Source organism: Embiotoca jacksoni, unplaced genomic scaffold, assembly GCF_022577435.1.
Source record: "Embiotoca jacksoni isolate LCO1_2020_lvr unplaced genomic scaffold, fEmbJac1.0.p SCAF_43, whole genome shotgun sequence".
NCBI lineage: Eukaryota > Metazoa > Chordata > Actinopteri > Embiotocidae > Embiotoca > Embiotoca jacksoni.
In genome coordinates, this window is record NW_027185396.1 from 2,245,964 (window position 1) to 2,259,353 (window position 13,390).

The 13,390-nt window shown below is 46.2% G+C and overlaps 2 protein-coding genes across 4 annotated transcripts in view; both read right to left on the bottom strand.

Annotated features, from left to right (window-relative positions):
• The window catches only part of arfgef2 (ADP-ribosylation factor guanine nucleotide-exchange factor 2 (brefeldin A-inhibited)), a 34,364-nt gene extending 26,095 nt beyond the window's left edge, over positions 1-8,269 (bottom strand). For all 3 annotated transcript variants that reach the window (XM_069169261.1, XM_069169262.1, XM_069169260.1), the window contains exons 1-4: positions 7,659-8,269; positions 5,617-5,647; positions 5,125-5,248; positions 2,755-2,901 (exon numbers count right to left, since the gene is read on the bottom strand). In XM_069169261.1, the coding sequence (XP_069025362.1) occupies positions 2,755-2,901; positions 5,125-5,248; positions 5,617-5,647; positions 7,659-7,821 (465 nt within the window). In that variant the 5' untranslated portion in view covers positions 7,822-8,269. The remainder of the gene's footprint in view (positions 1-2,754; positions 2,902-5,124; positions 5,249-5,616; positions 5,648-7,658) is intronic.
• A 100-nt stretch (positions 8,270-8,369) lies between these two features.
• The window catches only part of pard6b (par-6 partitioning defective 6 homolog beta (C. elegans)), a 23,941-nt gene continuing 18,920 nt past the window's right edge, over positions 8,370-13,390 (bottom strand). The window contains exon 3 of the mRNA XM_069169263.1: positions 8,370-12,520. Coding sequence (XP_069025364.1) covers positions 11,577-12,520 — 944 coding nt within the window. The 3' untranslated portion in view covers positions 8,370-11,576. The remainder of the gene's footprint in view (positions 12,521-13,390) is intronic.

Below are 13,390 nucleotides of genomic sequence, written 5' to 3' on the forward strand. Positions count from 1 at the left end.
TGCTTTTTGGCGATTTGTATCTGTTGTACTTTAACGAACCCTCCCTACAGAATATGTCGTACCGACTTGAAATTTTGTCGGCCTAATCTTAACCCCTTTGGGATGAAATGTTATTAAAAGAATTTGTTTTCGTCGAACGGTGTGCCCATGGCGTGGCGGCCATTTTGAGCGTCTCTCCATGAAACTACAAGTTGCACCTGCTAGCAACAGGAAATTATATTTTTCATACTTTCACGTGCTTCTTTTCGAGCTGGTTGATCACATCGACATCAAATCGGCACAGAATAGCTGTAAGACGTTGATGATGATATATTGAGAAGCCCGATCGTTTTCGTCAAAGGTTGTCGTCATGGCGGTGCGTCAAAGTTCGATGTTGACGCTGGGTGCAAGGGCCCGCATATCACTAATTGCACTTTTAATTTAATATTATTTTGTGTTCAAACCCACCTGCACTGGTCAGTGTGAACAGACCACACCTATGTTCAGGTCTGCTTCAGGGAATGCAGTCAAACAGGAGCTGTTACAAATCTTTTGTCAACACAGAGGACTGTTTGCTTCCTGCAGGACAGACTTTGCCCTTCACATCCAACCAGGATGTGATTCATTAACAACAAGGAACCACAGTGAGCAGCCGTTGTGGTTTAAACCTCCTGCTGCAAACACTAAACCCATCACTAAGGAAATGTAACTGAATCTGAGGACAAGGCAGAGACAGATGGAAAAGTGAGCTCTATAAATAGGACATAATAACGGCTTCAATTCAGTAATGATAAGAGGTATTTGACACTTATTTAAATATGTTAAAGCTCTTATACAGTGCATCCAGAAAGTATTCACAGCGCTTCACTTTTTACACATTTTGTTATGTTACAGCCTTATTCCAAAATGGATTAAATTCGTTTTTTCACTCAAAATTCTACACACAATACCCCATAATGACAAGGTGAAATAAAAAAAATTGAAATTTTTGCAAATCTATTAAAAATCAAAAACGAAAAAAAAAAAAATCACATGTACATAAGTATTCACAGCCTTTGCCATGGCACTCAAAATTGAGCTCAGGTGCAGCCTGTTTCCACTGATCATCCTTGAGATGTTTCTACAACTTGATTGGAGTCCACCTGGTAAATTCAGTTGATTGGACATGATTTGGAAAGACACACACCGTCTATATAAGGTCCCACAGTTGACAGTGCATGTCAGAGCACAAACCAAGCCATGAAGTCCAAAGAATTGTCTGTAGACCTCCGAGACAGGATTGTATCGAGGTTCAAATCTGGGGAAGGGTACAGAAACATTTCTGCAGCATTGAAGGTCCCAATGAGCACAGTGGCCTCCATCATCCGTAAATGGAAGAAGTTTGGAACCACCAGGACTCTTCCTAGAGTTGGCCGCCCGGCCAAACTGAGCGATCGGGGGAGAAGGGCCTTAGTCAGGGAGGTGACCAAGAACCCGATGGTCACTCTGACAGAGCTTCAACGTTGCTCTGTGAAGAGAGGAGAACCTACCAGAAGGACAACCATCTCTGCAGCACTCCACCAAGCAGGCCTGTATGGTAGAGTGGCCAGACGGAAGCCACTCCTCAGTAAAAGGCTCATGACAGCCCGCCTGGAGTTTACCAAAAGGAACCTGAAGGACTGTCAGACCATGAGAAACTAAATTCTCTGGTCTGATGAAACAAAGATTGAACTCTTTGGCCTGAATGCCAAGCGTCATGTCTGGAGGAAACCAGGCACCGCTCATCACCTGGCCAATACCATCTCTACAGTGAAGCACGGTGGTGGCAGCATCATGCTGTGGGGATGTTTTTCAGCAGCAGGAACTGGGAGACTAGTCAGGATGTAGGGAAAGATGAATGCAGCAATGTACAGAGACATCCTTGATGAAAACCTTCTCCAGAGCGCTCTGGACCTCAGACTGGGGCGAAGGTTCATCTTCCAACAGGACAACGACCCGAAGCACACAGCCAAGATAACAAAGGAGTGTCTTCGGGACAACTCTGTGAATGTCTCTGAGAGGCCCAGGCAGAGACCAGACTTGAACCTGATTGAACATCTCTGGAGAGATCTGAAGATGTCTGAGCACCGACGCTCCCCATCCAACCTGATGGAGCTTGAGAGGTCCTGCAAAGAAGAATGGGAGAAACTGCCCAAGAATAGGAGCCAAGCTTATAGCATCATACTCAAAAAGACTTGAGGCTGTAATTTCTGCCAAAGGTGCTTCAACAAAGTATTGAGCAAAGGCTGTGAATACTTATGTACGTGTTATATTTTCGTTCTTTATTTTTAATAGATTTGCAAAAGTTAAAAAAAAAAAAACTATTTTCAGTTTGTCATTATGGGATATTGTGTGTAGAATTTTGAGGGGAAAAAAATGAATTTAATCCATTTTGGTATAAAGCTGTAACATAAAATGTGTAAAAAGTGAAGCGCTGTGAATACTTTCCGGATGCACTGTAAATCATGGGAAAAGAAGGCATTAAATTTATGAGTGAAGGATAAATGCATGTTTAGATAAATGCTGCTGCGTGACATTTGTAGAACTGGGAGGCTTTTAAAACTCAATCTGCATCAACAGAGTTTTGATTAAAACTAGAAAATGTTTCATTAAAGGGATCAACGTTTAAATCACAGCTGACAATGTGTTCAAAGAACAGACAGAAACATGCAGCGTGGAGGTCTCCCAGTAAACCACGACGCTCACAGCTGGAGGATCTGAGAGCTGCCAGATGTGAGGAGAGCTGTTGGGTGGTACCTTGATGATCTGCAGCTGGACTCCCTCGTCGGTTTGGGGGCCCTGGAAGCAGTTGCAGATGGTTTCCGCCAGCCGGTCGATCAGCCTCTTGCCCGGCGTTCGGCTGTCTGGGGCGTTGCCAGTGATGTGGCCGTACGCAATCAGCTTCTGCCGAGGAGAGACGACAGAAAGGTTAGAGCTGCAGAGAGAGAGAGAGTGTGTGTGTGTGTGGGGGGGGGGGGGGGTTCTTTGTGTTCCAGATGTTCTACTTGTGTTCCAGATGGTGTACTGGTGTTCCAGGTGTTGTACTGGTGTTCCAGGTGTTGTACTGGTGTTCCAGATGGTGTACTGGTGTTCCAGGTGGTGTACTGGTGTTCCAGGTGGTGTACTGGTGTTCCAGATGGTGTACTGGTGTTCCAGGTGGTGTACTTGGTGTTCCAGGTGGTGTACTTGGTGTTCCAGATGTTGTACTTGGTGTTCCAGATGTTCTACTTGGTGTTCCAGGTGTTGTACTGGTGTTCCAGGTGTTGTACTGGTGTTCCAGATGGTGTACTGGTGTTCCAGGTGGTGTACTGGTGTTCCAGGTGGTGTACTGGTGTTCCAGGTGGTGTACTGGTGTTCCAGGTGGTGTACTGGTGTTCCAGATGGTGTACTGGTGTTCCAGGTGGTGTACTTGGTGTTCCAGGTGGTGTACTTGGTGTTCCAGATGTTGTACTTGGTGTTCCAGATGTTCTACTTGGTGTTCCAGGTGTTGTACTGGTGTTCCAGATGGTGTACTGGTGTTCCAGGTGGTGTACTTGGTGTTCCAGATGTTGTACTTTGTGTTCCAGATGTTGTACTTGGTGTTCCAGATGTTCTACTTGGTGTTCCAGGTGTTGTACTGGTGTTCCAGATGTTGTACTTTGTGTTCCAGATGTTCTACTTGGTGTTCCAGATGTTGTACTAGTGTTCCAGATGTTCTACTTGTGCACTAACTCTCTACTCTGAGTACATCAGTGTGTTCTCTGTCAGTACAGAACCATCAGAACACTACAAGTTCCAGGATGAATCACTCAGAACGCTACAAAGAAGAAGAAGTGAAACTCTGGACACTTTCCACCCTAAACGGTCGCCATCTTGGCTCCGTAGAGGAAGGGGGCGGGGCCACAGGCATAAAGGATTTTCAAATTAAAAGTATCTGAGGAAGCTGCAGCTGTTCCTGAACACAAAGTGTTTCTTTTCCACTGCTGGACAGAAGAATCAGTGTTTATTGAGTGTTAAACAGAGGACACAAAAACACACTGATTTCTGGGTAAAATAATTAAAGCTGCAGATATTTTGGAGGGTGAATAGGTCACATGATGAGGTCATTTCCTGTCTGTGTGATTTGAAACAACACAATAAGAGTCCCAACATGTAAGAGTACTGTGTTAGTGTACTGAGGGACGTGTGTCATCTGGAACAACAGCATAAATCCTTCATGTGCCAGAGTTGAACTCAATGTGTTGACGCTGTAAACGATGATGTCGTTCAAAGTCCTCGCCTTCAGTTTGTAACACAAACTTTCTACAACAAAATTACAGGCTGCGTTCAAAAACCCACAGAAAACTACATTCACTGACCTGACATTTTTATTTACAGCTTAAATTCTGAGTGTAAATTGATCCAGCTCGTGGGATTGACACTCCTTTTCTGCTAACAATCCCACAATACATTGCACAACATTTTACAGATGTTTCACAACTCAACGACTGACTGTGACGAGACAAAATGTGTCCGAAACCCCAGCTTACAAGCCGAAGTCCACATAACCCTGACGATGTCATCAGCTGAAAGAAATACTCTGTAAAACCGAACCTGTACACCACGACAGAAAATAGCAAAGCACCTTCTAAAAACAAATATCAAGGAGCTTCATTGGAATAAATCACGATCAAAACACTATAAAACTACAACACAAGTAAAATTAAGGGAATAAAAAAAGAAGAGAAATAAAACACAATGTTGGTTTGATCCTCTGAGACTCTTTTCCTTCCAACCAACAACACACTGGAGGTGCTTAATGGATTATAACCAGAGGAAGTAGCGCCAGTACAAGAAGCAACTACAGGGTGTGTGTGTGTGTGTGTGTGTGTGTGTGTGCGTGTGTGTGTGTGTGTGTGTGTGTGTGTGTGTGTGTGGAATGTAAAGCCATTGTTTTAAGTACATGTCTGACGTGTGAAACAGGTGTAGCGAGCTTTCAGCCTCACACCAGCCTGCAGGAGTTCATCTAACTGCAGGCATGCACACAAGCCAGTGTGTGTGTGTCTGTCTGTCTGTGTGTGTGTGTGTGTGTGTGTGTGTGTGTGTGTGTGTGTGTGTGTGTGTGTGTGTGTGTGTGTGTGTGTGTGTGTGTGTGTGTGAGACACCAACCTGCAGACAGTCCAGAGACGTGCTCACTATCCGGGGGGACTTTGATTGACAGGCCAACTCGAAGGGCAGCACGTATTTGTCTGCCTCGATGTAGTTGGCTCTGGGTGGGACCACGGTGCCATCCCTGCAGGGAGGACAGGACAGCACATATATAACAACAATAATAATAAACATTGTTTGTATGGCAAAGTGCTTTACAGCAAGAAAATGACATCCAGTATAAAACGGTATAAAACCGAAGATCTCCTGTAACTCCAGTAGATGTTCATAACATTTTATTACACATTTAGATTTTCAAAGCACTAAAGTTTTACTTTTAACTTTAAAACACAAAAATAAAAGCCTGATGGCCAACGCTGTTGAGATGCTTCGAGCTGCAGACACAGATCACATTAAGGGCTGCTGATATGTTATAATAATAACGACATCACAAATCACAAAAACTCACATCGTTCATTCATTCATCGTTCAAAGGTGCAGAAGAATACTTACTTTTGTTTCACCAGTTCTTCCTTGATTTCATCTATAAAAGGGAAACACGGGAGATTTAGTTGCTACACAGACAGAGTTTTAGGTCGTAGTATCTGTATACAGAGCATGAATTAACCTGAAACCTCCCTGATGTGCTTTTACTGCTGACAACATCTGGATGGACCGAACAGCTGCCTGCAGACGGCTGACCTTCCTCTTCCTCACTCTGAAGAACCCTTCACATTTATTCCTGCTGTCTAAGCTGTTCTAACTGAATCAATTTCCATTCCTTATCATTCATAACACACACACACACTCTCACACACACTCTCACACACACACACACACACACACACACTCTCTCACACACACACACACTCTCACACACACACACACACACACACACACACACACACACACACACACACACACACACACTCTCTCACACACACACACACTCTCACACACACACTCATCACACACACACACACACACACACACACACACACACACACACACACACACACACACACACGTGTCTGAGTAACGATATGCATTCAGCCAGATGTGACCGACCAAATCGATTCAAATTCCCCAACGAACACAAACAGCAGTGAGCTCGACCGTCGGAGATCAAGCTTTCACAACATCCACCAGAAATGACACGTTCATGGATGAGCTGCTATTTCCTGTGAAAACAAAATGTCATAAAAAAATGAGTCCTTGACCTAAAAATACAGAAAAGCTTGTCTCTGGTGTTTCAAAACAAACGAACCCCGTGTCTCCGATTAATCAGAGACAACTCCAGATTCACGTCTTAAAACGTAAAAGGGACAAAAGCATTTTTAGATTTTGCTTTGAGTTGATTTTGGTGATGAACTCATTTCTTGTGTCCTCCTGTTTGAACGGTTGTTTTACACGATCATCAGTCTTGTTAGAGTTCACTTTGTTTTTAATGGCGTATTTTATGTGAAGCACTTTGTAACTGGAGTTCAGAAAAGTGCCACACAAATAAAGTTTATTATTATTTATTATTATTGTGAAGACAGTCTGTGAAGAAGGGAAAGAGGAGACGTTCACGGCCAGACGGAAACCGTGTTGTGATCTGCTCATCATGAATAATGAGACGGACTCTGGTTCTGTTACAGAACCTCCAAACAACACAGCACAACTTCTGGGTTTTGCTGAATTGTTCTTCATCAACAAGTTAAAAAACAACAACAACAAACAAACAAACAAACTGGGTAGAAAAATGAAGAGCTGAAACATAAACGTTTTGGATTCTCACCAGTTACGATATAAATGTTCTTCCAAATATGTATTTTTATTTTTAAGTTTTACTCAAACTGTTCGTGGAATATTTCCTTCATTTGAGATTTTACTTTAAAGTGAGTTCACAGGTTAAACTCTTTGTTCAAGTCCATACTTTCTGGTTCCATATTATGGGATGGCTCCCCCATCTGACAAACAGCTGTTCCTCTATTAAAATGCTTGAAAGGTGCCATACTCACATCGTTTTGCTTTTACATTGACTTCATTGTTGTTGTTGTTGTTGTTGTTGTGACCTATATTCTGTTGTTATTTTTATGTGGCGATATTATGATGTAAACTTTGTTTTTTCTACAACTGTACGTTTTTAAACGTTATCCAGCTGGAGGCTTCAAATAAAAGCCCACTGGGTTGTTGTTGTTGTTGTTGTTGTTGTGCCTCTCTGCACTGAATATGTTGTTCTTTAGTGAACCCTGGCGGTTTGAGATCCGTGACCGTGTTGACGTCAGAGGACCAACACGGGTCGGTCGGTCCGGTTAGCTCACCGGGCTCGCGACGGCTACACCTGAGCGCGTGTTCACCTGGCGGTGACGTGATCAATAAACGAGCCGCGCGAGCGACGATGTGAAACCCGGTGATCCAGCTGTCAGTCAACCGGCTGTAGGCCGAGCCGGGCCGGGCCGGGCCGGGCTAACGTTAGCTCCTCCTGTCTGAGACGAGCTCAAACCACAGAACACGACACGTACGGAAACACACGGAACCGGACCGGGCCGGGCCGGGCCGGGCCCACTCACCCAGCGCCACCTGGCAGGCCTTGCGCAGCTGCCCGTGCTGACTCCTCTTCACCTCCTTGTCCGCGAGGATCTTCTCCAGCGCGCGAGACAGAAACATGCTCTTGGTTTTACAGTTTTCCGCCTTCGACTGCGACTTCTGTTGTTGTTGTTGTTGTTGTTGCATCTCTCGGTTCTCGCTGCCGCTCCTCCCTCAGGCCGACATCTTCCGGCCCGGCCCCGCGACTGGAGCAGGTGACGAAGGGGGAAAAGATAACGAAAACGCCAAGGCTATCGGTGTCAGTCCGGTGGAGCTGCTAACCTCAGCTCAGCGCCGCCATGCTTGGTGACACGTCACGTCACGTGACGCTCAGCTGTCCGTGCTCGACAGCAGCACCCGGAGGAGCAGGCGGCCTCCTAAAGGGAGGCGGGACACGTCGCGGTGGGGTTGGACGGCGGGTCACACCGTCGAAAGCAGATATACTCACACCTGTTCGGTTCAATGTGCCGCTGAATGTTCGGACGGAGCAACAGGTCGTCGTTTCCACCGCTGAAATAAATCGAGCAAAGAACACTTCCGGGAGTGTCCTGCAGGTGGCGCCAAACACCACAACGTGTTCAAATGAGCTGCTGAGTCCACGGCGTGCCTCCTGCTCCTCCTCCTGCTCCTGCTCCTGCTCCTCCTCCTCCTCCTCTGATCAATATATAACATCATTTACCAGACACACACACATGTTGTTGCTACATATTAGTTTATTTTTTCCAGCGCCTCCAAAATCAGCAGTTACAGGTGAACAACTTCATTCATACATCTCCAGTTCAATCTTAACATTTTCATTTAATGTGATACAAATTTACATCATATATAGCATTGATATGAAAATACTGACAATCTTCATTACAAATCTATAGCACAGGATTTATCTGGCAAGCAAAAATCATTGCTCATCACTTAAAAAAACAAAAAAAACACCATAATCAAAGCAAAACATTTAGCCTGTTTTGAGGTTGCACTATTACAACTGCCCCCCCCCCGCCCCGCAAAATAATAACAATAATTCACAGTATGAAAAAAAACAAATAAGTGTCACGTCTTTAGCCAGAAGAATAAAAAATCATCTACTAAAATCTTCTCTAGTGGGCAATAAAATATCGTGAGATTTATGACCGAAACAATCACGAATGAACAACAAAAAATAACATCAGTTATATAAAAATAAAGTCACAAAACTGTGTACAAAGACAGAAAATATGCAGATTGATTAGAGAATAAATAAAAAAAACTTCGCTGTGGTTACAATCCCGGTGTCCTGTGGTAAAAGTTAGAAAATAAATTAACAATGATTTCTAAAAGTCTTACGATTCGTCACCTGTGTTAAATGTTGGGAATGAAAGAAGACCAGAGTCCCGCCAGCGTGTGCTGAACCACGAAAGGCCAAACAAAGATGCAGACAGGAGAGGATGTGCAAACATGAGCTGTGTTGGTTTCCAGTCTGAGATGTTCACTGAACGTGACTGAAAAATAAATCCACGCTAAAGTCAGCAGTTTTAACCGGAGAGCAAAATACGCTGCGACATCAATAAGAAATAATCGAGGCTCTGCTGCGACCTCAGGGAGGCCGTCAGCAGCACGTGGTGGTGACGGACCGACGGGCGTCCAATAAACGCTACGGATCCGCTTCGTCAACAGGAACCGCCGCTGTCAGAACCGCTTCCGTCTGAGATCGTGAACTCACGTTTTTCTGAGTGAATTCTTCCTGAAAAAATCCTACGAGTGAAGTCGAAGTGATTCAGGAGACGACGGTAAATAAAAAGAGTTTTTACAAACTTGATTCTAATCTGTCAAAAACAGCTGTTTTGCTTTGAAGGAAGTTCATGACGAGCCCGATGTCACCACACACAAAGTCCGGGTCGGTCCACTCAGGACTGTTGAGGTGTCGACCTCAGGTTCATTTTAAAACTACTGGAGCAGCCTTTAACCAATCAGCATCGACCGTCCTATACTGTATGACGTGCGCTGAAACTCCATTGAACTTCAGGCAGGCAGAAATCACATTTTTGTCGTACCTGAATTGATTTCTGAAAGTCTGAACAACAACAAAAAACATGATTTGCGATTTTTTTTTTTTTTTTTTTTTGCAATCTGGATCCAAAACCACATTTGAAGATTCCAGTCGGATTTCTGCAGATGCGATCCGATCAGATCCGATCAGATCAGATCAGATCAGATCCGAGTCAGCAGATGCGTCTTGAGTTCGGACGCATCTGCTGACTCGGATCGGGTTTCTTGCGTCTCTGCACGTACGTCGTTACCATAGCAACCCACGCATATAAATTAGTGACATCTGGACGCGCCAAATGCGATCTGTTCACTTTCAAAATAGCAGTCCGGACTGTCCATTCCTAAAGACCTGATCTGAGAAGAGCCTCGGCCACGCCCACTAGCTGCTGATTGGTCCGCTTTGAGCGAGCCTTAACGAGCAAACAGGGTTTCTAGACTGAAGCAGGTGGAAGTTTAGTTCATTACAGACAATGAAAGCAACTATTTCAATGGAAAACACCAACGACAGGTTGGCGCTGAAACCTGCCTCACCTTCGTCAAACAGAGTGCCTCAGTGTGTGTGTGTGTGTGTGTGTGTTTGTTTCAGTGTATATCGTCACTGTATGGATCTGTTGTTTCAACTCACTTTAATTATTTGCCAACCGTTAAAAGTTCAGCTGTTATTGAGCCATTTAAGACCAAAGTCTATATTTAGAAGCAGGTCTGAAAACAAGCTGTTGTGTTAAATTCTCTCAACAAGAAGAATCGAAATACAAAAATATTGCAGAAAATACTGGAGAACACTTTTTATACGCAGATGGCCCGGCCTGGAAAACAACAGAGATGAACGTAATGTACAGATATATCGAGTCGTAGTCCAGAAATAAAACACAGAGGGGAAGAAAACAAACAAAACCAAATTAAAAAAATCACATTCACATTTTGTCATTTGTACACATGCAGCAGGGGAAATAGCCCTTGTCACGGAAAGAAGAAGAAGGAGTGCAATATGAAAGAGATCCGAGAGGGAAATTAATTCATAAATGTCAGGTGGAAAGTGGGCAGTCACTTGTGTGAAGTATTAATATTAATAATAATAATAAAAAAGACAAGAAGGAAACAAAATAAGTAAAATAAAAAGATCACAGGCTTCATGGTAAAGGGGATTTTTCTGAGGACGAGCGGTCCCGAAGAATTATTAAAAATCATCAAGCTTTCATTATCAGTTATCTTTACCTCAGAAGAAATAATAGTCAATAACAAGCTCAAAGCATCTGAACCCAGACTTAGCCGGTTTCTGCTCCATTAAAAACAACTTGTCGCTTGCTGCTTCATGTGGGAAGCGCCGCATGCTGTCAGGTGGCAGGTGGTCCTGGTGAGGTGCAGGGTGGGTGGGTGGAGGGTGAGGGGAGAGGGGGGGTGGAGGGGCGAGGGGAGAAGGGGGGGAGGGAGGGGGGGTGCATGGGGGGACGAGGCAAAAAACAACAACAAAAAAACAGCCACAGATTGTCGAGAAATGCCGGAGCTGAAGAGTCCTGCTGCAGAGCGTGAAGGTGACTCGTCTCCGCCCTCTACAGGAAGCTCGCTGCAACAGCAGCTGTGGAGGTTAAAAACAAGTGCTCCCAGTGGTTTTAAAAATAATGTGGAGGACAGCAGGGAATCAAACTACATCCCTCCTTTCACATGCCTGCAGAAGTAGGCGGGGGGGGGGGGCACCACTATGGCACACACGTGTGGTCATTGGCATGTAGAGGAGGAAAGCAGTGGGATATACAAACAGTGTCAGACTTGAATGTACCCCCCCTCACACACACACACACACACACACACACACACACACACACACACACCCCCACCCCCCACCGACGGTGTGTCTCCAGTGTTTCGTGTGTGAACGCCCCCTACAGCGTTATCACCGTGCCGTCCTCCTCCAGACTCCGCCCCTCCATCGCTCTGTCCGGGGACGGCATGGTAGAAGGAGCGTTGGCGTTGCTTAGCGACCCGACGCTGCCGCTGGCAGGCAGGGTCCCGTTGGCGTTGATGGAGTGGGTGGAGGTGGAGGTGGAGGTGGGGGCGGTGCGCAGGTTGAGGTGCAGCTCGTACCGAGGCAGCGAGGGCATGCTGTAGTTGGAGGCGGCGCGTCTGATTGGCTCGGCCTCGCCGCCCACCTCGATCACCAGGTCCTCGTCGTCCTCGTCGCTCTCCAGCTCGCCGACGGGGAAGTTCTGGATGATGTGCGACGGCATGGAGGCGGCGGCGCCGTGCGACGAGAAGCCGTAGTAGCTGGCGCCGCTGTCCGACGAGCGCCCCGAGCTGCCGGACGCCGCGCCTCCTCCTCCTCCTCCTCCTCCTCCTCCTCGGACCACGTTGTTCCGCTGGTTGGCCGGCTTCACCGTGATGATCAGGTTGTGGCTGTTGGCGATCATCATGTCCGTCACCTGGTCCAGAGACTTGCCGGCCACCTCGATGCCGTTCACCTCCAGCACCTCGTCGTTGACCGCCAGCAGCCCGGTGCTCTCGGCCAGCCCGCCGGGCACCATGCGGGAGATGAAGATGCCCGGGACCTTCTCCAGGCCCTGCGGCGTGACGCGGACGCTGGAGCCGTCGCGGATGTAGAAGCCCAGCGGTTTCTCCTGGCCGTGCTTGTACAGTCGGACGCGGCGGTGCGTCTCCGGGAGGATGTCCACGTCGATGATGGAGGACACGGGGCGGAAGTCTCTGGGGAGGCTGATGATCACCGGCGGCTTTTTCCTGTTGGCGTCGGGCCGCAGAAGAACCGCCGACAGCACCGTGTTCTTCTTCCTGGTCAACGAGTCGGTGCCGAACGTCGTGTAATCAGCTTCCTCTGCAGAAGTAGAGAAGAGGGAGAGAGAAACGGGGGACGTTAACGAAGCTGCCTGGTTTTCCATCAACCTCCCGACTTGTTTTCCAGGCTGACGTTCTGTTGCATCATGTAGTTTAAGGAGGGTGAACCCCCCCGAGCCGTCGCTCCCTGCAGCTGCTTCAGGTCACACTGCTGCAAAACGCTGCCGCGGCCGACCGAGCGCTGCGTCCGACTCCCGGCGCTCTCTGACACGCCGATCAGCTGATACGCTGCGTACGGCGTCGCAGGTGCATGCGGGGAGCAGATACGCTGCATTACAGATCTAATGAGCACATGGTCTGATTATCCACATGACTTCTCCACTCAGCCTGAACAATAACTGCATCCAACCATCCGGGAAACAACACGACACCTCAAAGTACATCAATAAATCACAACGTCAGACGGAAAAACACATTTTAAAACACGTGTCATTTAAAACAAGCAGTGATTTTATTTATTTTTTTTAGGCAGAAGCTGCAGCTAAAAAAAGCTCTTTCATCTAATTCAGTCTCAGTGTTACTAAATATGAAGCGTGAAGCTATTTACACATTTTGGTCCTTTGAACTCGATGAAACCAGGTGGCTGTGACCCAAAATATGCTTCATGAATATAATCTTGTATTTCAGTGTAACGGGAGGTTAAAGAGGAGCAGCTGACGGCGGTGTACGAACATCAGTGAGTCTTAGATCTCACTGATGTACAGGACAATACAAAAATATCACACGTCAGAAGTAAATAAACCTGCTGACAAGCTCGCTCTATCTCATTCTGGTTTCATTCATTTAATGAAAAAAATGTCAAGTTGTAGTTTTACTGAGTGCTTTGTGCTCTGACTTCCTGGAGTCCAGC